The sequence below is a fragment of the Sturnira hondurensis genome, unplaced genomic scaffold (genome assembly GCF_014824575.4).
Source record: "Sturnira hondurensis isolate 20B ecotype Veracruz unplaced genomic scaffold, ASM1482457v3 Scaffold0009733, whole genome shotgun sequence".
In the NCBI taxonomy this organism is placed as follows: Eukaryota; Metazoa; Chordata; class Mammalia; order Chiroptera; family Phyllostomidae; genus Sturnira; species Sturnira hondurensis.
The window spans coordinates 3,507,171-3,528,192 of record NW_028082364.1 but is presented as its reverse complement, the minus strand read 5'-3'; the positions used below and the strand labels follow the sequence as shown (position 1 = coordinate 3,528,192).

Here is a 21,022-nt window from a genome sequence, read left to right as displayed (position 1 = left end):
TATCATATTTCCGAGCTCAGCCAGTAGCTGATGAGCAAATGGGGACGTGGGAAACAGACACCAAACGTCTCCACCCATAATCTAGTCTCAAAGCGTGTTATTTTTTTTCCAGATGACAGAGTTATGATCGCAGGCATCGTGAGGAACTGCACTACGCACTGGTTATTGGATGTTACCCTGAAAACAATGCCACAGAAAGTAGATGCACTTATTACTCCATTTGACAGATGAGGAAATTGAGGATAAGAAATTAAGTAATTTGTCCAAAGTCCTTCAACCATTAACTGAGAGCGGAGCACACGAATTCACAGCCAGACACTGATTCTGGAACTCTCACTCTTAGACATTACTGCAAATGCTTATGGGAGATTTATTCTGAAAAAAACTTGATAAACGATCTCTTATGCTAAAGGATAAAGAGGGTTTGTTTGTTTCTTTAATCATACCAGCTCGTAATGGTCGAGGAACACCACCAACAAATATAGTCTTTCGTGGGTCAAGAGGCTGTGAACCATCCATCACAAAGTCACTGTCACTGAGATTCCAAGGCCGAATCTGTACCTAGGGAGGGTGCAAACCCAAATGTCTCATTCTCAGGACAATTTATGGGGAAAGAAGTTCAGAAGTACTGCAGAATACTTTAAAAGCAATAATTCACATCATTACAAAGCAATAAAGCTATAAAACTAGGAAAGATTTTTAAAAAGTATATACTAATCATTTCATTTCTAAGAGTACAATGAACAAAGGTAGAAATTTCATTGCTTATAATAAGCTCAATCTATTATTAATAGGAAATCCAGCTACTTTATTGAATGCATTACAAAGTGAAATCTTAAAGATTTACCAATATTTTAATTAACCAAAAATTTTATGTCAAAATAATATGCACAAATAGAATGTCGATGTTGGGAGCCTGACAGCAATAACAAAACCTCATTTCTAGCCCACTTACAAACATGTCACTGAACAGAAACACTGCGATGTCTGCGGGTTTCTCAGACTGAGACGGAGGCCGAAACCAGAAGCTACTCTCACGCTAGAACGCACTTACTGGCTTGTCCTTGATGGTGGGACTTGAGACACACAGGTAGAGTTTCCCGTCTTCTTCAATACAAGCATCGATGAGAGCCTGGACAGAGCTTTCGTCTTGAAACAGCAGGAATGCGTAGCCTGACAGAGAAGGGAAAGGGTTATGTTCCCCTCAATTTGGGTTGGTTTTTTTTTTTTTTTTTTGGTAATTCTTTAAGAGAAAGGAAACAAATTAAAACGAAGGAAAAGGAATTAATATTTTTTCAAAAAATCCAAATAATATTCCTACCTAAAGTCTGATAATATCCACATTAGGCTCAGTTTGATATCTTGAAACATCTTTTAGAGTAAAATTAACTTTGAATTGGAAGTATACACTAGGTAGAAAGTTTAAAGATGCATTTGGGAAAATAGAAATCTAACCATGGAAAATTTTACACTGAATGCCAACATTCCTGAAAATGCTAAGGGTTACACGGTGCAAGGATAACAACCTGCTAGTGTGCACCGAGCCGTGAGGATTACCTTTGGGAGGGAAGTACGACTTGCTCTCCGCCTTGTGAGGCCAATCCACAATCAACGGGCCAAAGCGGCGAAAACTAGCCGTGATCTCGTCTAGTGAACAACAAAGCAAAGAGCAGATTTCAGTATTTTTGTGATGATTTGGGGGGAAGTAGTTAGAAAAACAAGTTTCAAATCTCCTATTTACAAGAACAGCATGAAGAACTCCCGCATCCCTCCGCCCAGCTTCCCCAGCTGTTCATGCTGTGCCCATCCGCCCCTTCCCGTCCTCCTCCTCTCCAAACCCTGCACAGTTCACACCGGCTACCTCTCTCCCTACCATCTCCCATCTTTTTCTGACACGATGCTCTCTAACCTGTAATGCAACTGTTGTTACCTGCTCAGAACAAGGTCACTTCCTTAACTAAAACCATATAACCTGCCCCCGATATCAGGAAGTCAGTACTGATACAATGCCTAATTCGCAGACTTTAGCCAACTTTCAAACTTTCCCAGCAGCCTCTCTCTGTTCCTTTTTGACCCAGAACATAAGCTGTATTTAGATGTCATGTCCCTAGGACACCCATATATCTTCACTTTGGAACAGTTCCTCATTCTTTCCTGTCTGTTACATGCTTTACAGTCTTTTTTTTTTAAGACTTTATTTATTTATTTGTTTTTAGAGAGAGGGCAAAGTAGGGAGAAATGGAGGGAGAGGGGCATCAGTATGTGGTTGCCTCTCGTGCTCCCCCAACTGGGGATCTGGCCCACAACCCAGGCATGTACCCTGACTGGGAATCGAACCAGTGACCCTCTGGTTCACAGGCTGGCCCTCAATCTACCAAACCACACCAGCCAGAGCTGCGTGCTTCACAGTCTTCACGTATGCAGGCCCCTGGTTCTGCAGGATGACCCGCAACCTCGCCTACCTCTCTGCTCACAACCAAGCTCCGGCCGTGCGTCCTGAGCAGCAGACAGTCGGGTGCCATCCTGTCCTCCACTGGGCATGTCAGCCCCGATCACCTGGCCTACCTGGTACCTGCCAACTCAGTGTGGTGCTACCCACCAGCATCACGTTCCCTCGTCAGCCTCGGCACGCACTCCAGGCTCCCACCTCTACCAGCTACCACAATGTCATGTCAGTCCACACCTTTCTGGGATGGTCATTGAATTTGGTCAAGGCGGCACACAAGGACAACACTGCAGTGAGCACTCCTGTTTGTCCACACCAGATCCTTGAGATGCTTTCCAGCCCAATGGTATTCACTGTTCTCCACTTGGTCCAACCACTGGTTTCAGCTGGGTCCCAAGGCCCGCCCTCTCCCCTTCCGTGACCCCATCTCTCAGGCCGTGATAAGATGTGAAAAGAGGTCAGTGCAATCAAAACTGAGTCCCTGGAGCCAGATAAGACTGCTGTCATGGTAACAAGGACCTCTGTCTGAGAGATTCCTGCTGTGTGCCGCCCCTGGGCACCACACTCTCCACGCCTTTCTCACGCACCTTCATCGATGTCGGGAGGCAGCCCGCCCACAAACACCTTGCGGGAATACCGCTCTACTCTTTCTCCATTCTGGTGCGTGAAGCAGTGAGGCGAGCCCAGGCCACTGTGAAGAGGCTGATCCCCACGGCCGTCATCCAAGAATCCATCTTCCATTGGAAACAGCGAAGACTGACCTGGAAGAGAGAGCAGGGAAGAAAGCTCACAGCACTGCTCCTGGCCACTGTGCACAGCAAACACGGACAGCAGCTGATTCAACACCCCTGCAGCCTTTCTTTTTCTCACTGAATAACAAATACAATCACTTAGATAAGCTTTTGAATTCCCATCACCTTCAAGTCCCAACTGAGTCAGAGAGAAAGTTCATGGTTAAACAGAGGGCGGCGGCCCCCCTCTCCCCCTGGGACCCAGGCAGTTCAGCGAGGGGAGGAGAAGCACAGCAGCAGGAGAGAGCGCTCCTTTGAGAGCGGCTGGCAGCCAAGGCCCTGCCTTGGCAGGGCCCCCGGCCCCTGGCAACCTAGACTTGTGCACTGAGTATTAGATGTGACTGTCAGCTCTGGGTCACTAAAACGTTCTTAAAACATCAGGTGACACAGCCCTCGCAATTTCCTCCAAGAACGTCCTTAAAGTGAACGTGTCGAGTTTTAGATTGGGCTCTCATTTTCGTTCACCTTAACTAATGGGCTACAACCGGAACCCATTAAATGCCGGTGTCTAATTCCACTGTCTAGTCTAGAATTTAAGATTTTTAGGCATGCTAAAGGCACACTTTTTTCAGTTGAGTAATAACCAGCTGCTACAGTGCTAATTCTACAAACTAACCACTAAGTTTGACGTTTGAAAACATCTAGAATGTGTAAGTAGAAAAGACCAGAGATGCCAATGTAAGTTATATTCTTCCCGTATTGACCGGACAGCAAAATTCAAACTTTTAAATCATAAGCAAAACACAGAGCTTCAAAGAACTGCAGGCTCTCCCAAGCACCAGTCACTTTCCAGGCTGCTAGTTTACGTCTGGGCAACGCACAGGGTCCTGCTCCGGACCCTAGGAAACGGGCCTGGGCCGCGCCTGCCCCCTAGAATACCCCGGCGTCTCTCGTTGCTGTGCTTCTCTTCCTACCAACTCTCACTACTTGGCACAGGTAATAACAGCATGGACACCTGTTATGAATTCATCACATTAAACCACAGCTCAAAAGAGTTAATAGTGACGATTTTAAAATGACTATAAAATTGGAGGCTATTTCCTGGGTGACTTTCAAAGATCACTTCTATTTCTAAGCTGAGCTATTTAAAACTGTCTAACTTACTTTAAAAGGCAAACTATTACAGATCGCAAAAATAAGGTTTACTCAGGCACCTCTAAGACGATTTTTTTATATTCTCTAAAATTTCTAGAGCTTTCCCCCAATGTTTGTGATTTAGAGGATTAGCTATTTATTTAGCTAATCTCATTTTAAGCCAAATGTATTATGCTGACTTGGTTAAAAAACCAGGTATTCACATACAATTGAAACTCTAATGTAAGGAGGTATTTTGAGATGATTTGGACTGTATTTTCCTTCTTAAAGAATCTTAGTTTTTTTCTCCTAAGAAATCCCTTTCAGAAAAAGAGGAAACAAATCTTTAGATATAAATCAGTTGAACTTATAATATAATACAGGAAAATGATGTTGGTTCAAATCCGGATCCTACCACTCTGACTTCTCCAAATTAGAGTGCCTAGAATGTTAACTACAACTTGGAAACTCCAATGAACCAACCTTCGTCTCATCCCCCCCCAGCCCCCCCCACCACGAGGGTTACGAACTGAGCAAACGTGGGACCTCTCCAAATACAACTACACATTCAAAAGTTAGAAACAGTGATGTTACCTCTCCTCCGCCCATACGTCCTTGCTGCATGTCAAATGAGAAAAACAAAACAACCTTTCAAACATTGTCAAAAGAATCAACTGTGATTTCATCCACCAGCTTTTGAAATTGGAAAAATTTCGCCATATACACGTTGTGTCAAAAACAAAGAACTTGGATAGTGAGAAGTCGATTGACTTTCTTTTTTTAAGTTCTTTGAGGACACTTGTTTTAAAGGAAGCTTTTTGCTGTGACTGCCACCCAAGGCCACACTAGCACGAAGTCGAGGACTACGTCACATGAAACCAACGACCACATCAACCTTATTTTCTCTCAGAATCCCCTGCTAACGAGCCGTTCAGTGAATGTCACAATATTTAATTCTTGGCTTTTTCCCTCTTACAGGATAAACAGTCATTGTGTACTACATCTCAATGAATCTCTTATAAAGAATATCATAGAAGAAATTGTTAAGCAATTTACAAACTTCCTTTCGCCCAAAGTTTCTTCGCCCTGATCAAATCCTCCACTCTGCCCCAAATGTGGAAAGGTAAACGGTCTGGAAGTTTACCACCAAGTAGGTTGCAGCCAAGAAGAGAAATATGTAAGTATATTTATATAATTTTATGTATTTCCCTGAATACTCAGGAAATGGCAGTATAAACGTGAAATGAGAAAATCTTCCCTGAAATAAACGGTCACTTATTTTTAGGCCCAGCCTGTCCGAACACCTCAGTCCCATCCAACGAACATCTCCTGGACGCTCACCTTGTGAGGCACCGTGGACAGCCAAGTACCCACGCCCTGACACGCAGCCACAGGGGTAAATGGTGACGCAGCATGCCTCTCTGCTGTGACAGTTGCGTGGTAGGTACAAAGGGACAGAGCGGGAGGAGGGGCTCCAGTTTCAATTAAAGGGTCAGGGTGGGGGTGGCATTTGAGATGGACCTTGAAAGGGAAACAGAGGAAGGGCACGGCAGGGCAGCGCTGCTGCTGGTTGGCGCCGTCAGGTCCGGGGCAAGGCGCCCGGGACAGGAGCACAGGGAACCGTGGGTCTGGGCGGAGAGTGGCGTCCAGGGGCACGGGGACTGCAGAGCTCAGTGGTGACCGAGTTACAGGTGCGACTGGGAGGGGCCGCGTGCACATTTTCCAGTAGTGAAGTTATGTCTTACACCAAAACCCACTCCAACCAATGCTGAACAACACGGGACTTCACTAAAGTGCTTAGGAAATGGATTCGAACAAGATGAAATCTCCCTCGGCCATTAGGTGTTCCTTCCCTGGGTTTTAAGTTTTCAGAAAGAGAAAGGTACTCTTTTCAGTAGTTAAATCTGACAGACACTAGAAAGACAAGGACCCCCCAAAAGCAGGCAGTTGTTTAAAAACACTCTGTCCATATAACTAAGTGCTCTGCAACGACACCAGATTTGAGGGAGTGAATGATTTGAAAATCCCGGTTCTGCCAATCTTGACGACTGGACTGGTGTTGCCTCGATTTCTAAGAAAACGTATTCAAAAAGAGTGGGCTTTTATAAGCTACAAAATTAACATAAAAACCTCAGAGCTTTCATTATTTTAAAAGTAAATATAGCTTCAGGAATATAAGCTACAGATCAAAAGTGAATTCTAATGCTCTCAAAGTCTTCAAATGTGTACTTTCAAACTTTGATTTTATACCACACAAATTAAGCTGGTTAAATGTAAAACTTCATGGTTAAATTCAGAGGGAATTTCAAGGGAAAAGGGGAAGTATTCACAGGAACAAGTATGAAGGACACATGGACAAAAACTAACAGGGGTGGAAATGGGAGGGAGGGCTGGGTGGGTGGGCTGGGACGGGAGTGAAAGACAGAAAACTGGACTTGAACAATAATTAAATAAAAAATTTCTGATATTAAATCCTGAAAATCACTTAGAAACATTTTCCCACATTAAGGGGAAATTGCTTACAGGTATACAATGTTTATAATTATAAGAACTGCCCATTCAAACAGGGAAATTAATACAAATGAGTACCAGAAAAATAAAAGCGATGATACTCTAGAGCACAGCAAATGTTTGATTTTCACTTAGTACAATGCTGTTAACACTATACGGTGTTTTCCATGTAGATGTTAACATATGACACATACACAGGAAAGTGCCCAATTCCTGAGTGCACAGCTCAAAGCAGCTCTGTCACGTGCACACGTGTGTGTAACCAGAACCCAGACTTCACCGGAACGGTCGGTGGTGCCCTTTCCCCCCGTGGAGGAAAGACACCCTGAGACCCCGCCCCCGCCCGTTCCCAGTTGTGCTGGGCACAGACACGCGATGATGCAACTTCCGTCACACACGTCCGTCGCCACCTTCCTGGGGAATCTGTCTTGGCAGACAGATTTCCAATCTCGCGACTATCGAGCACTGCACACTTTTGATGTTTCTCAAACATGCAGAAAAGTAGCAAGTAAAAAACAATTAGGTTAAATATGTTTAAAGAAACCTACATTTGGAAAACTTCTAAGCCAGCAACATAAACTGCTCAGAATTTGCTTTTAATTACCAGAGTACCCTGTCAAAAGATTCAAAAAATGAATGTTACTATTGAATAAAAATATTCTAGTCCCCATCAGGGTTAAAATGAATGTGATTTATATGTTTCTTTTATTTTTATTCCTCAGGTTTGTTTTATAAAGTCCTCAATAATTTAATGCTTAGTACAAACATGATGCAAGAGTATTTTAAATGGGTTGGAAAATGATGGCTGTCAGTTTTTATAACTTCTGGATGCATGTTGTTATTAGATCTATTAATAAATACTTTACTTCCAAAATGTCTTTACAGGATTGCTTACAAATGTCCTCTAGTCGTCATTAAATTCCCTCCAGTGAACGTCCCGCCACGCTTCGGGAGGGTGCACTTCCGAAGAAGGCACAGAAGGACTTGGGTTTGCTTTCAATACACTACATATATATTTCATTACATACAAATATACAATATATAAATATATACTATGTATTTCATTATCAAAATAAAGATACCTCTTGGAAAGTATTTTTTCTCATTCGTTACAGTCAAAAAGAAACAAAGTACCTGCAGTAGCGATACACTGACAAGAAGAAATACTTAGTATGTAGCCATTGAAAAAATACGGCACATATTCATGTGAGATGCCTAGGTGTGTATTGTATGACTCGTATTTTGCAAATCTGAAATCAAGAAAATATAAATAGATGTGGGAATTGCATAAATCTTTTTTCCTAGAAGCAACCACAAGAATCTCGGGGAGAGAAACTGGGATGGGGGAAGAAAGAAGGGTTTTTACTTGCTGTTTTATCTCTTTGTGCACTATTTAAATGTATTATTGTATACACTGTATTACTATATTTCATAATGAGCCCTTTCTGGCCTTCTACTCGGCACTTTTTAAAAAACAAATGACATATTTGAGGAAGGTGTCCTTCCCTGCACGAGGGCATCTAATCAATTCTGCAGAGGACAGGACCACAGGCCACGAGAGACAAAACCGTCCTAGGTGTCGGCAGGCAGGAAAGGCCGGCCCCGTTCGGGCTGCGCTGGCCTACCCGCTCCAGGCTCTGCCTGTCTCTGCTGTCCCCGTGTTGAGAAGGCAGACAGCAAAGCCATTTGGAAAAACCAGGGGCCAGGGCTCAGGTGAAAAGATGCTATCAAATAACTGATTTTTCCAGTAGGACTAAAAAAAAATTTGCAGGAAATTAGTCAAATTAGCAAATCAGTTAAAATGATACAAATGAAAGGCTGGACAAGGGGAGAAGTTATTATGTCAACAAAAGAATGAAAATGGTGGAACCGAAACACAGACAGGCATCACAAAGACCGGGGCGTTCATTCAACAAAGATGCAAAGAATCACTCTGAATAATTTTATACATCAACTCCTAATTTAATGGACTCATTGCCACAAAATTATTTTAGATTTCTGCTTAGTAGCTCGAATTTCCTGTCACATTGACTTGCATTTACACTAGCTTTTTGGTACAATGTTCACAGAATTTTGACAAGATATAATAAAGATATGAGGCTATTTGTAAAAAGCTACCTTAGAGGACAGAGAATATAACTCTGGTTTTTGCATATTCCCATCCTATCTGTCACTTATAAAATGGGGGGCTGATGAGAGAGTGAACAACACCAGATGTATATGTGATGGTTGGTGAGACACTCCCTAAACCAAAATGTTCTCCCTTCGTCAAAAGCAAACATATACATACACACTCACACACACACACATATTCATTCTTAGGTTGGTCTCCAATAATTACCCTTAGCTTTCCATTACTACTCTAAGTCTAACAGTTATAAAGCAGCGTTAGAATTTACAATATGTTTTCATATTGTCTTTCTCACTCCTGATTGTAGCAACTAGAACCACATTATACGTATTTTCAGTGACTACAATCCACACTCCCTTTTCTCCGATTTCTCCCCCCAGCCCAAGCCTTCAGAGAACAGTTCCCCTCCTCTCGCTCCACAGAGCTGTGGCTCAGAGCTGGTGCGCCATACGCTCACCTCTCAAGGACCTCTTCCTAACCTCCTCTGCAAATATCGCAGTTGACCCTGCTAAGTGAGACGTTGCAGAGGAAATCCATGCATGAGCCTGTTAAAACCTAACGTATTTTCTTGTTCTTCTGTGACTTTCTCTGCCACAAGGTTCTTTTTATTTTTCTTTCAAGGTTCCTTTTGGAGACACCTCGTCCCAAGGGCCAAAGCAGCAGAATGGGGGTTGGAGAGAAAAGGACCACGCGTGCCTGAGCACTCTCACAGAGGGGCTGGTGGCTGCCTGTTCCTTTTCCCAGGCAAAGTAAGGCTTCAAGGTGGGAAAAGAAAAAAACTAATGTTGTAACCTACCTCCTTTCTGACTTAGCTAAAAAAAAAAACTGGCTTGCTTTTATAACCCTAAGATGGGAATTCTAACTGTATTCCTATTGCATCCAACTTAGGAAACCCTCTCCTGCTATATGGGAAAAGGCATCTGTTACGGGACGAATCCGTTCCCCTCCTGAAAATCCCTGTGCTGAAGCCCCAACCCCTGCCCCCCCCAGAATGCGACTCTCTTTGGAGAGAGGGTCCTCACAGAGGTAACTCAGGCTGACCCAGTGTGACTGGTGTCTTTGTAAGAAGAGCCTAGGACACAGGCATGCACAGGGGACAGTCACGTGAACACACAGCGAAGACGGCCACCTCCACGCCAAGGAAAGAGGCCTCAGAAGAAATCAACTCCAACTCCCAGGCTCCCAGGCTGAAAACAGTGTCATCTGTAGGCCGCCCTGTCTCTGGTCCTCATCGTGGTGGCACTGGCAAACCAACACCGTGTCCCCAAAGGGGCTAGATAGCTTGTGTTTTAAAAAAGAACACTTCGAATCCAAGGATCCCCCTCAAAAAAGATCCCCCTGCAACTAAGAAGTCAGCACTGAATGGACTAATTCCCTGGAATGTGAATCATTCCACTACAGTTCTCAGCACGGCTGTCCGTGATCATTTGTTGGGTTACGTGGCGGTGTCTTCAAGGGGCATGAGTGGTCCACGAAGGTCACTGTTCGCTGTGAGGGCTGATGACCAAGGATGGCAAAGAGACCCAACAGCAGCAACTGGACCCGCAGAATGAGTGAGCCCTCTCTAACTCCGTAGACGCACACACCGACGTCACTCCAGTATAAACTGCCGAGGCCGGGAGACCTCTCTGAGTCTTTTCTGTTGAGGCTGCTTGAACATTTCCAAATAAGTTTGACAATAATTACCATAGTTGAAATTCAAACATTCATGCAAGGAAGAGAATAAACAGCTCTTCGACCATTTTATCCAACACAACAAGACATGGCTTTCAACTCAGAAGAGGCTGGGAAGGAACAGCTCTGGAAGCTACAGCTAAAACAAAGTAGGGCAGCTACATGTAACCCCCTTTCTAAAGGTGTTTGCAGTCTGGATAGAGTATTAACTCTGGGCTCCTTGTAGTTCCGCAAGGTCTTAAAACTGAACAATGACTATAAAGCAACACTGGATGTTAGACTTTTATTTTCAGTTCTAAACTGAAAATGGGAAGGGACTGCTTTTAAAGTGAATATAGTAGGTTTCAGGTTATTTACCTTAAAAATAGACCAAAAAAAGCACATCAACCACAGACAATTTTCATATGTTCTTAGTCCATTGTATTGTGTTTTTCTTTATAAATCTTTAGCACTAACACTCCTACCCGCCCCCCCCCCCGCAAATGACACTCTATTTTAACTTCACCTTGTGCCAGGTGCCATATAAGTGATTTACACGCATTTAATCTTTCCCCCAATCCGAGGAGACGGGTAGTGTCTGTGATTGTTCAGTATGCCTTCATTGGGCACAATTAATTTGCAATACAGGTACTCCCAAACAGGAGCGAAAATGAGGACAAGGCTCCTAAGGATCAATACATGGACGAGATCGATGTATCTGAGCAGCAATCTGCCGTAGAAGGTCAATGTGACCGAGGAGAGTGGGCTGTGACAAGGCCTGAATCAAGATGACGAAGACATGGTCTCACACCCCTCCACCCCCCACTCTGTCATAACCGCACACTTTTTCATCCATCTTCCGTTGCACCTACTCTGCTCCTGAAGATCTACCAGTCTGTCAGCCAGCTCCAACGTCTGGTCTACCCAGAAGTTTCATTCGCCATTATAAACAGACAGACAGGCATCTGGTCCTACCTGCTTGGCTATTAGGAGCTAACACTTGATCAAATCCGGCAAAACCCAGTTCTGAGGCCCTCGACCACCAACACTAGATCTGAGACCACGGCAGTCACAACCTCCCACGCTGAGACCTTGCGCAAGGAGCCCGCACGCGTCTCTGACCCTGCTTTGCTCTCCGTCTTCCTATCTTTCAGGTTACGCGGGGGGACCCTCAGCCACTGGACCTTCACAACAAACACGCACGGTAAAAAACCTCCAGTCCCTCTAGAACCTATGGACCAGTAAAATTCCAAAATATAAATATTTGAGGGGAAAGGTTACCTTTATTTTCTTCTTTGCCAAGAAGGGGTCATCAAAAAATGATCTGTTCACAACAGAAAATATTTACAGGGAGAAGAAGGAAAAACGATCTCATAATAGATTTTACGAAAAATGAAGCGATTTTAGCTTTAAGGAAAGCCCACTAGAGAATGTTTGTTTTTCTCACCTCAACATACATGGCCCAAGGGGCAACTGGTCCAACTCAGTGCCTTTGAGAGCAAACCGGGACACAGAAGAATCAATCTCTCTGCCTGGGATGCACAGCGGCATCTCAGACCCGGCTCACTGCGGTTTCCACTCGCAGACCTGCCGCGGGGGCTGGTCAGCAGGCAAAGCTCCAGAGGCGACCCCGACATCAGCCCCTGTAGCCCGATGCCACCGTTACCGCCGGGCTTCCCTGTCAGTCTGCACACAGCAGTGCTGAAATGTTATATTGCGGCCTCATTTCTAGCAGAGCAGCATGAAAAGACCGAAGCCTGGTGAGCAGGCAAGGCTTCTACAAAGCGCACAGCCTCCAGAGGAGCGGATGCGCCCACAGCCACTCTCGCAGGTACAATCCCCCCTCCCCGCTGTGGCGCGCGGGCCCTGCATCGACAGAGAGCACTGATTTCAAACGCTGGCCAGAAAGGGGTCGGCCAGAGAGAAAGTTTTTAGCGCCCCATTCACAATGCATCATAGACAAGGAGTGGAAGTTTTGGGGGTGGTTTTGGGGGGGTTGTTTTGCTTTGTTTTTGGAATGGGGAGAGTAGATCTATTTAGGCAACGCTTCTCAGAAGTGGTGGGACTTCAAATGAGTTTTTGGAAATGGAAGGCAAAACGAACCCACAAATTTGAAATCCACTCTCTAGTCAATGAGTAGAAAAGATGTAAACAAGACCTCTGTGGTCCCCCCAGTTATTCTAACCTACAGCGCTACCAGACCGACAGACACTCGTGGACTCCAGTCAGTGCTGTGTGAAACGTGCCCTGCTGACCCCGGGGATGCAGTCCGCTTCAGCAGAAGCTCGTAAAAACAGAACTGACCGGCATGGTGGTCAGACTCCGAACAGGCGGGAGAAGACACTGAAGGCCAATAAAACTGCATTCTCCTTGTTCTCATCAGGGAGCAAACAGGCAATGACCTTGTCCTTTGCGGTGTGAACCCCTGTGGTTTTCGGCTGCTTTTTCCGCTTTCAGATCTCTGATTACACTGGGATGGTTCTCCAGCTACGTGGAAACCGTTTATGTTGACATTTCAAAGGTCAGTCCACAGAAGCTAAAGTCAGAGGAAGCCATCCTTTTCCTTATCACTCCGTAATTCTCACTGTGACCCATTTCGAGACAGAATGGGTTGGCTCTCAAAGTTTAAAAAGTTCTTGCCACAATTTGAATGAAAAACCATTCTTCATAAAATTCCTGACAGATTAATAGCAACTTTCAGTTGTCACTACAGAATAAACTAGTGCCATTTCTCCACTTGCTGAACCGTAACTGCTGTCTTTGTTCACCTATACTAACTTGTTTTGCCCGTGAACTTGGCTAGGGTGAATCAATGGTCACTTACCATTAATAAGCAGAGAGCTATCGGATCCTGGATAGGGACAGTTTAGACGACCTGAAGGTAAAAGAAGGCCGTTACTAATTGAGTTTTTTCGTGGATGGTTTAAGCGTATGCAATAACAACACCGAATTACTTGTTTTAATAGTAAAGTAATTAAAACGCTGTATTACGGGATACAACTTTGTTGTGCTAAGAAACACAACGAGGCAGAGGACATATGTACCAAACAGCATGTTCACAAACACCAAACAGGACAAGCTGGGGAGGAAAATGCCCCTCCGATTTAACTGGGTGCTCATTCTAATTTCTCTCCCCTCTTCAAAGTCGTATTCTCTGTAGCATTCTGCTCCAACATCAATTCATAATAACAATCTTCACATTTTTTGCCCCACAAATGGGAACGATTTTTCAAATGTACAATTTTTGGTTGCACTTCAGAAGCAGTATTTTTCTGCGACTTATAACAAAGTGACACACTGATGCCTACAGGAACAGACATGCTAGCGGGCTGAAGAGGCACACTTTGGAGAAGAAGCACAGCACGTAAGTAAAACACACCCCCGTGCCTGCACACGGCGGAGAACATCACAGCGCACAGTACTCTGCCCAGAGCGCAGCAGGCTCTCGAAACTGCCGGGTTAGTTTCCCTGGATTTGTTAAGTGGCGTAAAAATCCAGTTCTGAACCTAAAATGGGCACCTGAATGACCATCAGAAAAGTATTTGGGAAGGTACCCAAATTTTGGGAGGATGTGCCCACTTCTAAATTTGTAACTATAAATGAAGGGAGAGAGACGGCGCCGGAAGTGGTTTCTCTATTTCTAAGGAATTATATTTCTGTTTGGGAAGAAATTTATATGTAAGTGGAGGTACCTACACCACAGACCCTTACTGAATGCTGTTTTATAGTTTATAGCACAGAATTAGTGCTATAAACTATAAAAATCATTCTGGCAACCGTTTTTAAGTCTCCATATTCCACATGCTCATTCACATCCGCCCTCGTAAGAAAGGTGGAGAACCCTCAACAAAGCCTTGCCCACCAAGGAATGGATAGGAGAGCCCGACGGTGAAGTCGCTCCCACAGCCCAGCACTGTATAAATCAGGAGGAGTGGGAGAGTCTAACGTCAGCTCAGAATTACAAACGCGCCGCAGGAAACCGTGGTGTGGACTCCAGCCCCACAGATCCGCAGTAGACCCGCCAAGGCTACGAAAAAGGGGGCAAGCAGGGCTCCTCCTGTGCCTTGAGGCTGGGTGGGGCAGGCCTTCCGAGGACGACGCTCGGTGAGCGTGGCCGGAAGCAGGGCCAATGGGCCGGCCCCTCAACCCCACACCTATGGACAACCCCAGAGTGGAACTTTAGGGTTCAACTAGCCTTGGATTGCTCAAAACCCTCTCCTTCGAGACAGCCTCCACAGAAATGCACTCGTGCTGTGAAAAGGGAACACTGTTCTTTCTTGCCTACAGCTTTAATTAATCCACATCCAAAATTGGGAGTCTAACATGAAGCAAAACCTAAACTTAATAATTTTTCTACAATTTAAAATCAAGTACAAGGACTGTTTTTATTGTTAGTACATTGTTGATTGTTCTATTTAAACTTTCAGCTTGTTCCTATTAAGGGAGTGGAGGCAGGGGTGGCGATAAGGAAGGAGGAAATACAAATTCACTTATTTCAATTCCTGCCTGAAAATCGGCTTCGTTATTCAGCGCTCGTAGAGACAGCCCGGTACCCAGCGCCGCTGCAACTCCGTCTGAACCGCTGGGAGGACATGCCTAGACCGACTGACTGTCACAGTGCGCTGTTCCAGGAGCACGGGCTTGAGATGCTGGAACAAGAACACGACCCTCAACTGTTTGAAACTGGGGACGGGGCAAGTACTGTGTCCGAATCACTTAACTCGGGGCAGCAGCCGACTTCCCTGTGATGGAACACAGCCCACGTTTTCTAGCATTAAAACCCCAGTAACGAACTAACGGAGCAGTCACACGTACCATTTTTATTTATCATAAAATGCTTTTTAAAAAGATGCTGTGAGTCCATACGAAACCAAATTTATGTAATTACATTAACTGAAGTAAAGAAGAAATGCTTTGCTATATTCCCAAGGGGATGTTCATATATTCCAATGGGAGTCACGGATGGCTGCTCTGTGTCAACTACAATAATCTCTTCTGTGACGCCAAGGAAGGATGGCTAACGACGCGAACCTTCAGACAAATGACCAAACGGGCCGGCCCGGTTTACGAAAGCAAGGCCTCCTGCATCAGAAGCTCCTGTTTGGGGTAACTTTTAAGGAGAACAGGAGGAGTGTTTTGACTACATACGGACACTAGAGTGTCCGCACACTCGGCTCTCAGAGTTCACCTCCAGTGCACCTGCTAAGAGGAGCCCACCCTCCGCCCTCGAGGGAGGTGACCTTCGGTGTCATTTCTGCTCTTCAGACTTCTGAATACAGCCATTCTAGTCCCCAGCTGACACAATAGGGCACTGAAGGATCATTGGCAAGGCTCATGGTTTAACTCTGAAAGGTGATACTTGTTTTTAATTTTTGACCTGGTCTTATGAGTCTTCTCAGGTTGAACTCAATTTGGACATCCGAGTAGCAAATACACCTGTGACATTTTGTTAAGTATCAGTAATGCTCTCTACTTCAACTTTAAAATATAAACAGTGACATTAAAAAAAAACACCTTCAAAAAAATTTTTAAGCTTCCATAATCTGCTGGCCCTATCCTCCCGTCAATTCTGGAGTTAAAATATCTACAGCCATCCACTCATGACATCTATCGTGGACCCTGCACATCACTTGCTGTCTGCAACGGTCTTCTGAAAGCTCCCATTGGAAGCGCCGGGCGCCTCTCAAGTCTCCCGCACGCCTTTCCTGTGCTCCCCGCGCTCCGTCCACTCTGCTCCCGTGGCCTGTCCGTGCAGGCCCACCCACACCGGCATTTCTGCCCTTTCTGTTTCATGGCTACGTTATCAACGATCCCCTCCTTCATCTGGAGGGGATTTCTCAGGTCTTTTTTCGCTTTCAGTCTCACCTTTTTCAGGGAGCCATTCCCAAACGGGAAACCGTCTTTTAGATCCACTCGCCCAGTTTCATTTCTAGCCACGTTGCACCAGCAACCTCCTCAGGTGATGGTTTCAGCTACTGCTTAACATTCTCATCTCTCTTACATAAATAACCCCACTTAGGGACGAGAGGGTTTTTTTTTTTTAACCAGTACTTGAGTTTCCTGTTCGGGCACCAGGTAAGCACTCAGTGAGTTCATTCCACGGAACTTGGAAACCAGCATTTCACAAATGAATAAAGTGAAGTAAAGCAAAAATAACTGACACATCTAAACCTAAATATAACCCAGTGTTCAGGGTTTTTGTTTCATTGGCTTTTTGGTAACTCACGCTATCTATAAACACAACCCAGGTCTTGGCGGGTTTAGAATTTAATTCCTCGAGGGAAAAGGAAGGCACTAGGGTTTCTGGTAAGTGAACCTATTTGGATCGAAGGAAATTCAACCTTTGAATCCTCTTGGTATTGATTGTGTTACAAATAGCAAGAAATATTGCCTCGTCAGCAGCCCCAAACTGAAAGGACACACGGACAGAAAAACATCAGTCTCTGGGGGCCAGCGGAGGCATTCGGAGCCAGCGGCCTGGCCTACATCACGCAGAAGGCACACACTATATTTGGCGACATGACTCAACCTAGCCAAATATAGGCAACTGATACAGTGTGACTCTGGGGAACTGCACTACCAAACTCTGCCGCCTTGAAAAGATCCACTCTCCAACCAGGCACTTCTATGCTAGGCATTTGCGATTTGGGAGAGAACCAAAATTCACCAACTAGGCTGACAAAGAATCATACGAGGGGGAGGTACTCAAGAACAGCGTGTACTATCATCTTCTTTCAAGACACTAAAGTAACCTACTCAGTGAGGTAAAGGGAGAAAAAAACAGAAGGAAATGAATATATCAGCAGTATATGTATGCACTACTTTCAAAGGTAGATCAAATAAAAGTTAGTTTCTAAAAAGTAAGCCAGACACCACGGCTCCTGATGAGTCAGTGGGGAGCAAAGGCTGCCCTTTCCAGCACACGGAGACCAGACAACACAGGTTCTCTACAGCGCCACTCCATCTCGTGCTGTGACCTTCTCTCTTTCAGAATCACGCCAGCACTGTTGGTGACATGGTGTAGGCCAAGGAGTGACAACGGGGGACAACCCTACTGGGTTGTCAAAATACAGACAGACAGCCATGCAATCCTGCCAAGTAACAGAGTGACATTCTAAGTTAATTTTTTAATTGGTTTGCACTGTAAGACCTTAGCTACTCCAAAGAGAAGGGAGGGGTCTTCAGCAGACATCACTGCAAATTTCCAGTAGGGGAAGGGTAAGCATGGCCCATTTCTCAGGTAGACCCAAGATTTATGCACACGGCACACTCACGTATATACACGTACACACGCCTTCGTTGTTGTTGCCTAGCTAGCAGCGCTCCGACACCTTGCTGCTGCTCACTGTTTTTAGTTCACACTAAGTATGCAGAAGCCGCGCAGCAATAAATAATTCTTTAAAGGAAGGCTCCACCTGCCTTCCCAGATGGATTTTTTCCAACACTGTCAGAGACCGCAGCAAGATGGCGCTGTGGGGACCTCGATGCATGGCAAGGCTCAAGAAATGTGTATGTACTAAACGCAGTGTTTGAATACCACTCCATTATTATACAAATGCAGAACACAAATCAATATGGACTAACAAAATGTATTTAACATGTTCTACACGGAATGATATAAATATAACTATCTTTAATAATTTATTAAAAATAAATAACTTATTCTATTGACCTAGAAATAATTCCCCAATCAAAATCTGGAATTTTATTCTCCCTCCGGATCCGTATGTGATAGAACCAACTTCCAGGAAATACATCTGCATGCAACATCATGAAGAGGGGGCTGGCTGGGGCTCCCATCAACAAAAGAGCTCCCCTACCCTCAAAAAGCCGTTTAAATTAATAAACACCGAGTTGAGGCTAAACGAAACCCTTTGCTGGGAATGAACTGGCTTTCAGTTTACGAGCAAGGCTTAGAGAAACACGGAACTCCCTCGCCGGTCACTACAGGCTCTCCTCTCCACGCCGCCACTTCCCTTCCCATGCGAAGCACTTCAGACCTTCAGAACTACTGGTCCATCAATATTTGCCGTTTGCTTCCCAGTTCCTTCCTCTGTCTACAAGGCCTCCTCTCTCTCTGCCCCGGTATCTCACTACGCGAGCCCCCACCCTCTGTCCAGGCAGCGTCTCTCTTAGGCCTCACCCTGTATGGTCAGCCTTCCTACCGCAAGCCCCCTGCACTCGGTCAGATAAGCCGTGTGCTCCATACAACACCCCTGACACTTGTGACGCTGTATTTGAATGATCTATTTCTAAGTTATCTCTTCCTCTAGGGCTCGATCTTTAAGGACAGATGCTGGGGTCTTACATCCCAGAGCTTGGAGCCAAGAAAGGCGCTCACAGCAGCTGCTGAACAAGCGAAGGAAACAGAGCAGCAAGGTCAGCCCTGTGCTGCAGTGCACGCAGTGGGCAGGCTGGTGGGTCGGGCCAGCCCGGTCTTGTGACCTGGGCCACATTACTTAGCTTTTCTGAACCTCAACACAACAGGGAAGTTCCCGTTTATCTTGTAAAGCTGTTGGGAGAAGCTCATGAGACAGTTTTTGCAGAATGCCTAGAAAAATCCCCTGAATAGAGTAGGTTCTTCATTAATACTAATTCCTTTCTCCTTCCCAACCATAAGCCAGAGAGAAGCAACCATTTCCACTCATCGAGGTCAGAGAGAGGAAGGATTCCTTTTAGTACCTAAGCCCCAAACTGGAACCTTGGAGAAGGGAGTGGCCATCTGGAGATTTTTCGGCTTCAGAGAAATGAGAAATCTGCTAGTGTTCTTGGTTACAAACAGGAATACAATTCTTCTCTGGAAGAGAAGGGAAGAAAAAACTACCTCCTTGCTTTCGTAACAGCCAAACTGGCAAAGCAGTTGGAGTATTTTAGGAAATGAAAACACTGAAAATTCAACTTAGCATTTTGCCTTTAAATAAAACCCAGGAGGATCTTCCTTTTGTACCAAACGCTCGAAACTCGGGTTGCAATCGTGGCAGAAGGAGAGAGCGTTTATCTGTAAGGTGAGCAGAGCCGAGGCATCGGTTTCGGGCTGGGGAAGGAAGGCCTCCTGGAAAGGAGGGGCCGTGCTGACTCCGACTGGGGGCAGGTGCAGAGCCGCCAGGTCTAAAAGCGCCTCAGAATGTCAGGCAGGAGGGAATGTCTCCGAGAGAGCCCAGCACAGAGCTGACCTAATTAAGGAATTCAAAAGATTTCCTACTGCCAGTAAAGCCTAACAACAGGCCGGGGAGCAGGAAGGCTATTTTTACCACTGCCAGAGGACTTCTGACTCTAGATGCTACATTTAGGACACAGCAACAAGATAACTTGCCTTAAGAGGATGTTATGATACCAGTGATTAATGGCGACTCCTTGAGCTTTAAAAAACTAGGCACAGTTTTTGCCCAAACTAAACCAGCCAAGGCTGGTTTGTTTGTTTGTTTAAGGATACCATAATGGGGGAACAAGTGGAAAAACAGACCAAGATAGTAGATAGATAGTAGAAAAACTTTAAGTAATACAGAGAAAAGCTAAGGCAGTACATTAAAATTCTCCTACCTTGCAAAAAGGTGGGTTGATTAAAAGCAGCACCTGCCATAAGAGATGTGTTTGAAAAGGACCAGTGAACGACCATCAAGGATTGGGCTCCCAGGTAAAAATCAGAAATGGCTCTCTGTGCTGACAGGAGCGGAAATAAAAGGCCATCAGGACAAACTATGAAATCCCTAGGGACACGGGCTAAGTTGTTTGTGGGTGATTGAGACTTTGCTCTGAAGCCTGGCGACCGAGGTCCAAACCCGGAAAGGTAATCTGCAAAGTCACCAGTTGGGACTTTGGGCTTTCTTCATACATACCTATCTATTAGTAACTCGAATCACTTATTTAATATAAATTCTGATGACTTGATGGAACCCTAGAGAAGAATGTGCTTGAATTTCCTACCTGATCCTATTTCACCTCTAGTTATTTCCCAGAAGGCCCGGTTCCCATTTTCTGCTACTGATACTCAAGGCATTGAGTCTTCTTCCTCTTACTAGCTTTCAAAACTGAATAATTAACACGCTGTTCAGAGACATCTAATTATTTGGAGGATACGCCGCACGAGGCAGGAATCTTTGTTCTCCATGCCCTGGCACAGACTGGATGTTCGCTAGTGGGCATTTGTTGGAGGAACGGCCCCCCCACGGCTATACACCTCACACAGACACCGGGCGTGCAGGGGAGGGCGCAGGGTGGGGCGGGAGCGCGGCACAGCTGAGTCACTTCAGGGGCGCCCAACTTGGTCTCCTGACCGGCCTGGTGAATCAGAACCAGACTCAGGGAAAAGTCGCCTGAGTGACCAGTCCGCCCTCCACCCCGAGGAAGGCGCCCATCTACAAGAAACCAGCAGGGAGCTGAATCCTCCACAGAAGACTGGGATAAAACACCAATCTA

The 21,022-nt window shown here is 45.2% G+C and overlaps 1 protein-coding gene across 3 annotated transcripts in view; it reads right to left on the bottom strand.

Annotated features, from left to right (window-relative positions):
* Positions 1-21,022, bottom strand: part of CPEB4 (cytoplasmic polyadenylation element binding protein 4) — a 55,775-nt gene that overhangs the window by 6,445 nt on the left and 28,308 nt on the right. Inside the window, exons 3-8 of one of the 3 annotated variants that reach the window (XM_037057796.1) lie at positions 13,431-13,481; positions 4,906-4,929; positions 3,034-3,207; positions 1,558-1,647; positions 1,055-1,173; positions 447-561 (exon numbers count right to left, since the gene is read on the bottom strand). In XM_037057796.1, coding sequence (XP_036913691.1) covers positions 447-561; positions 1,055-1,173; positions 1,558-1,647; positions 3,034-3,207; positions 4,906-4,929; positions 13,431-13,481 — 573 coding nt within the window. The remainder of the gene's footprint in view (positions 1-446; positions 562-1,054; positions 1,174-1,557; positions 1,648-3,033; positions 3,208-4,905; positions 4,930-13,430; positions 13,482-21,022) is intronic. The other 2 variants (XM_037057797.1, XM_037057798.1) reach the window with 2 other exon arrangements.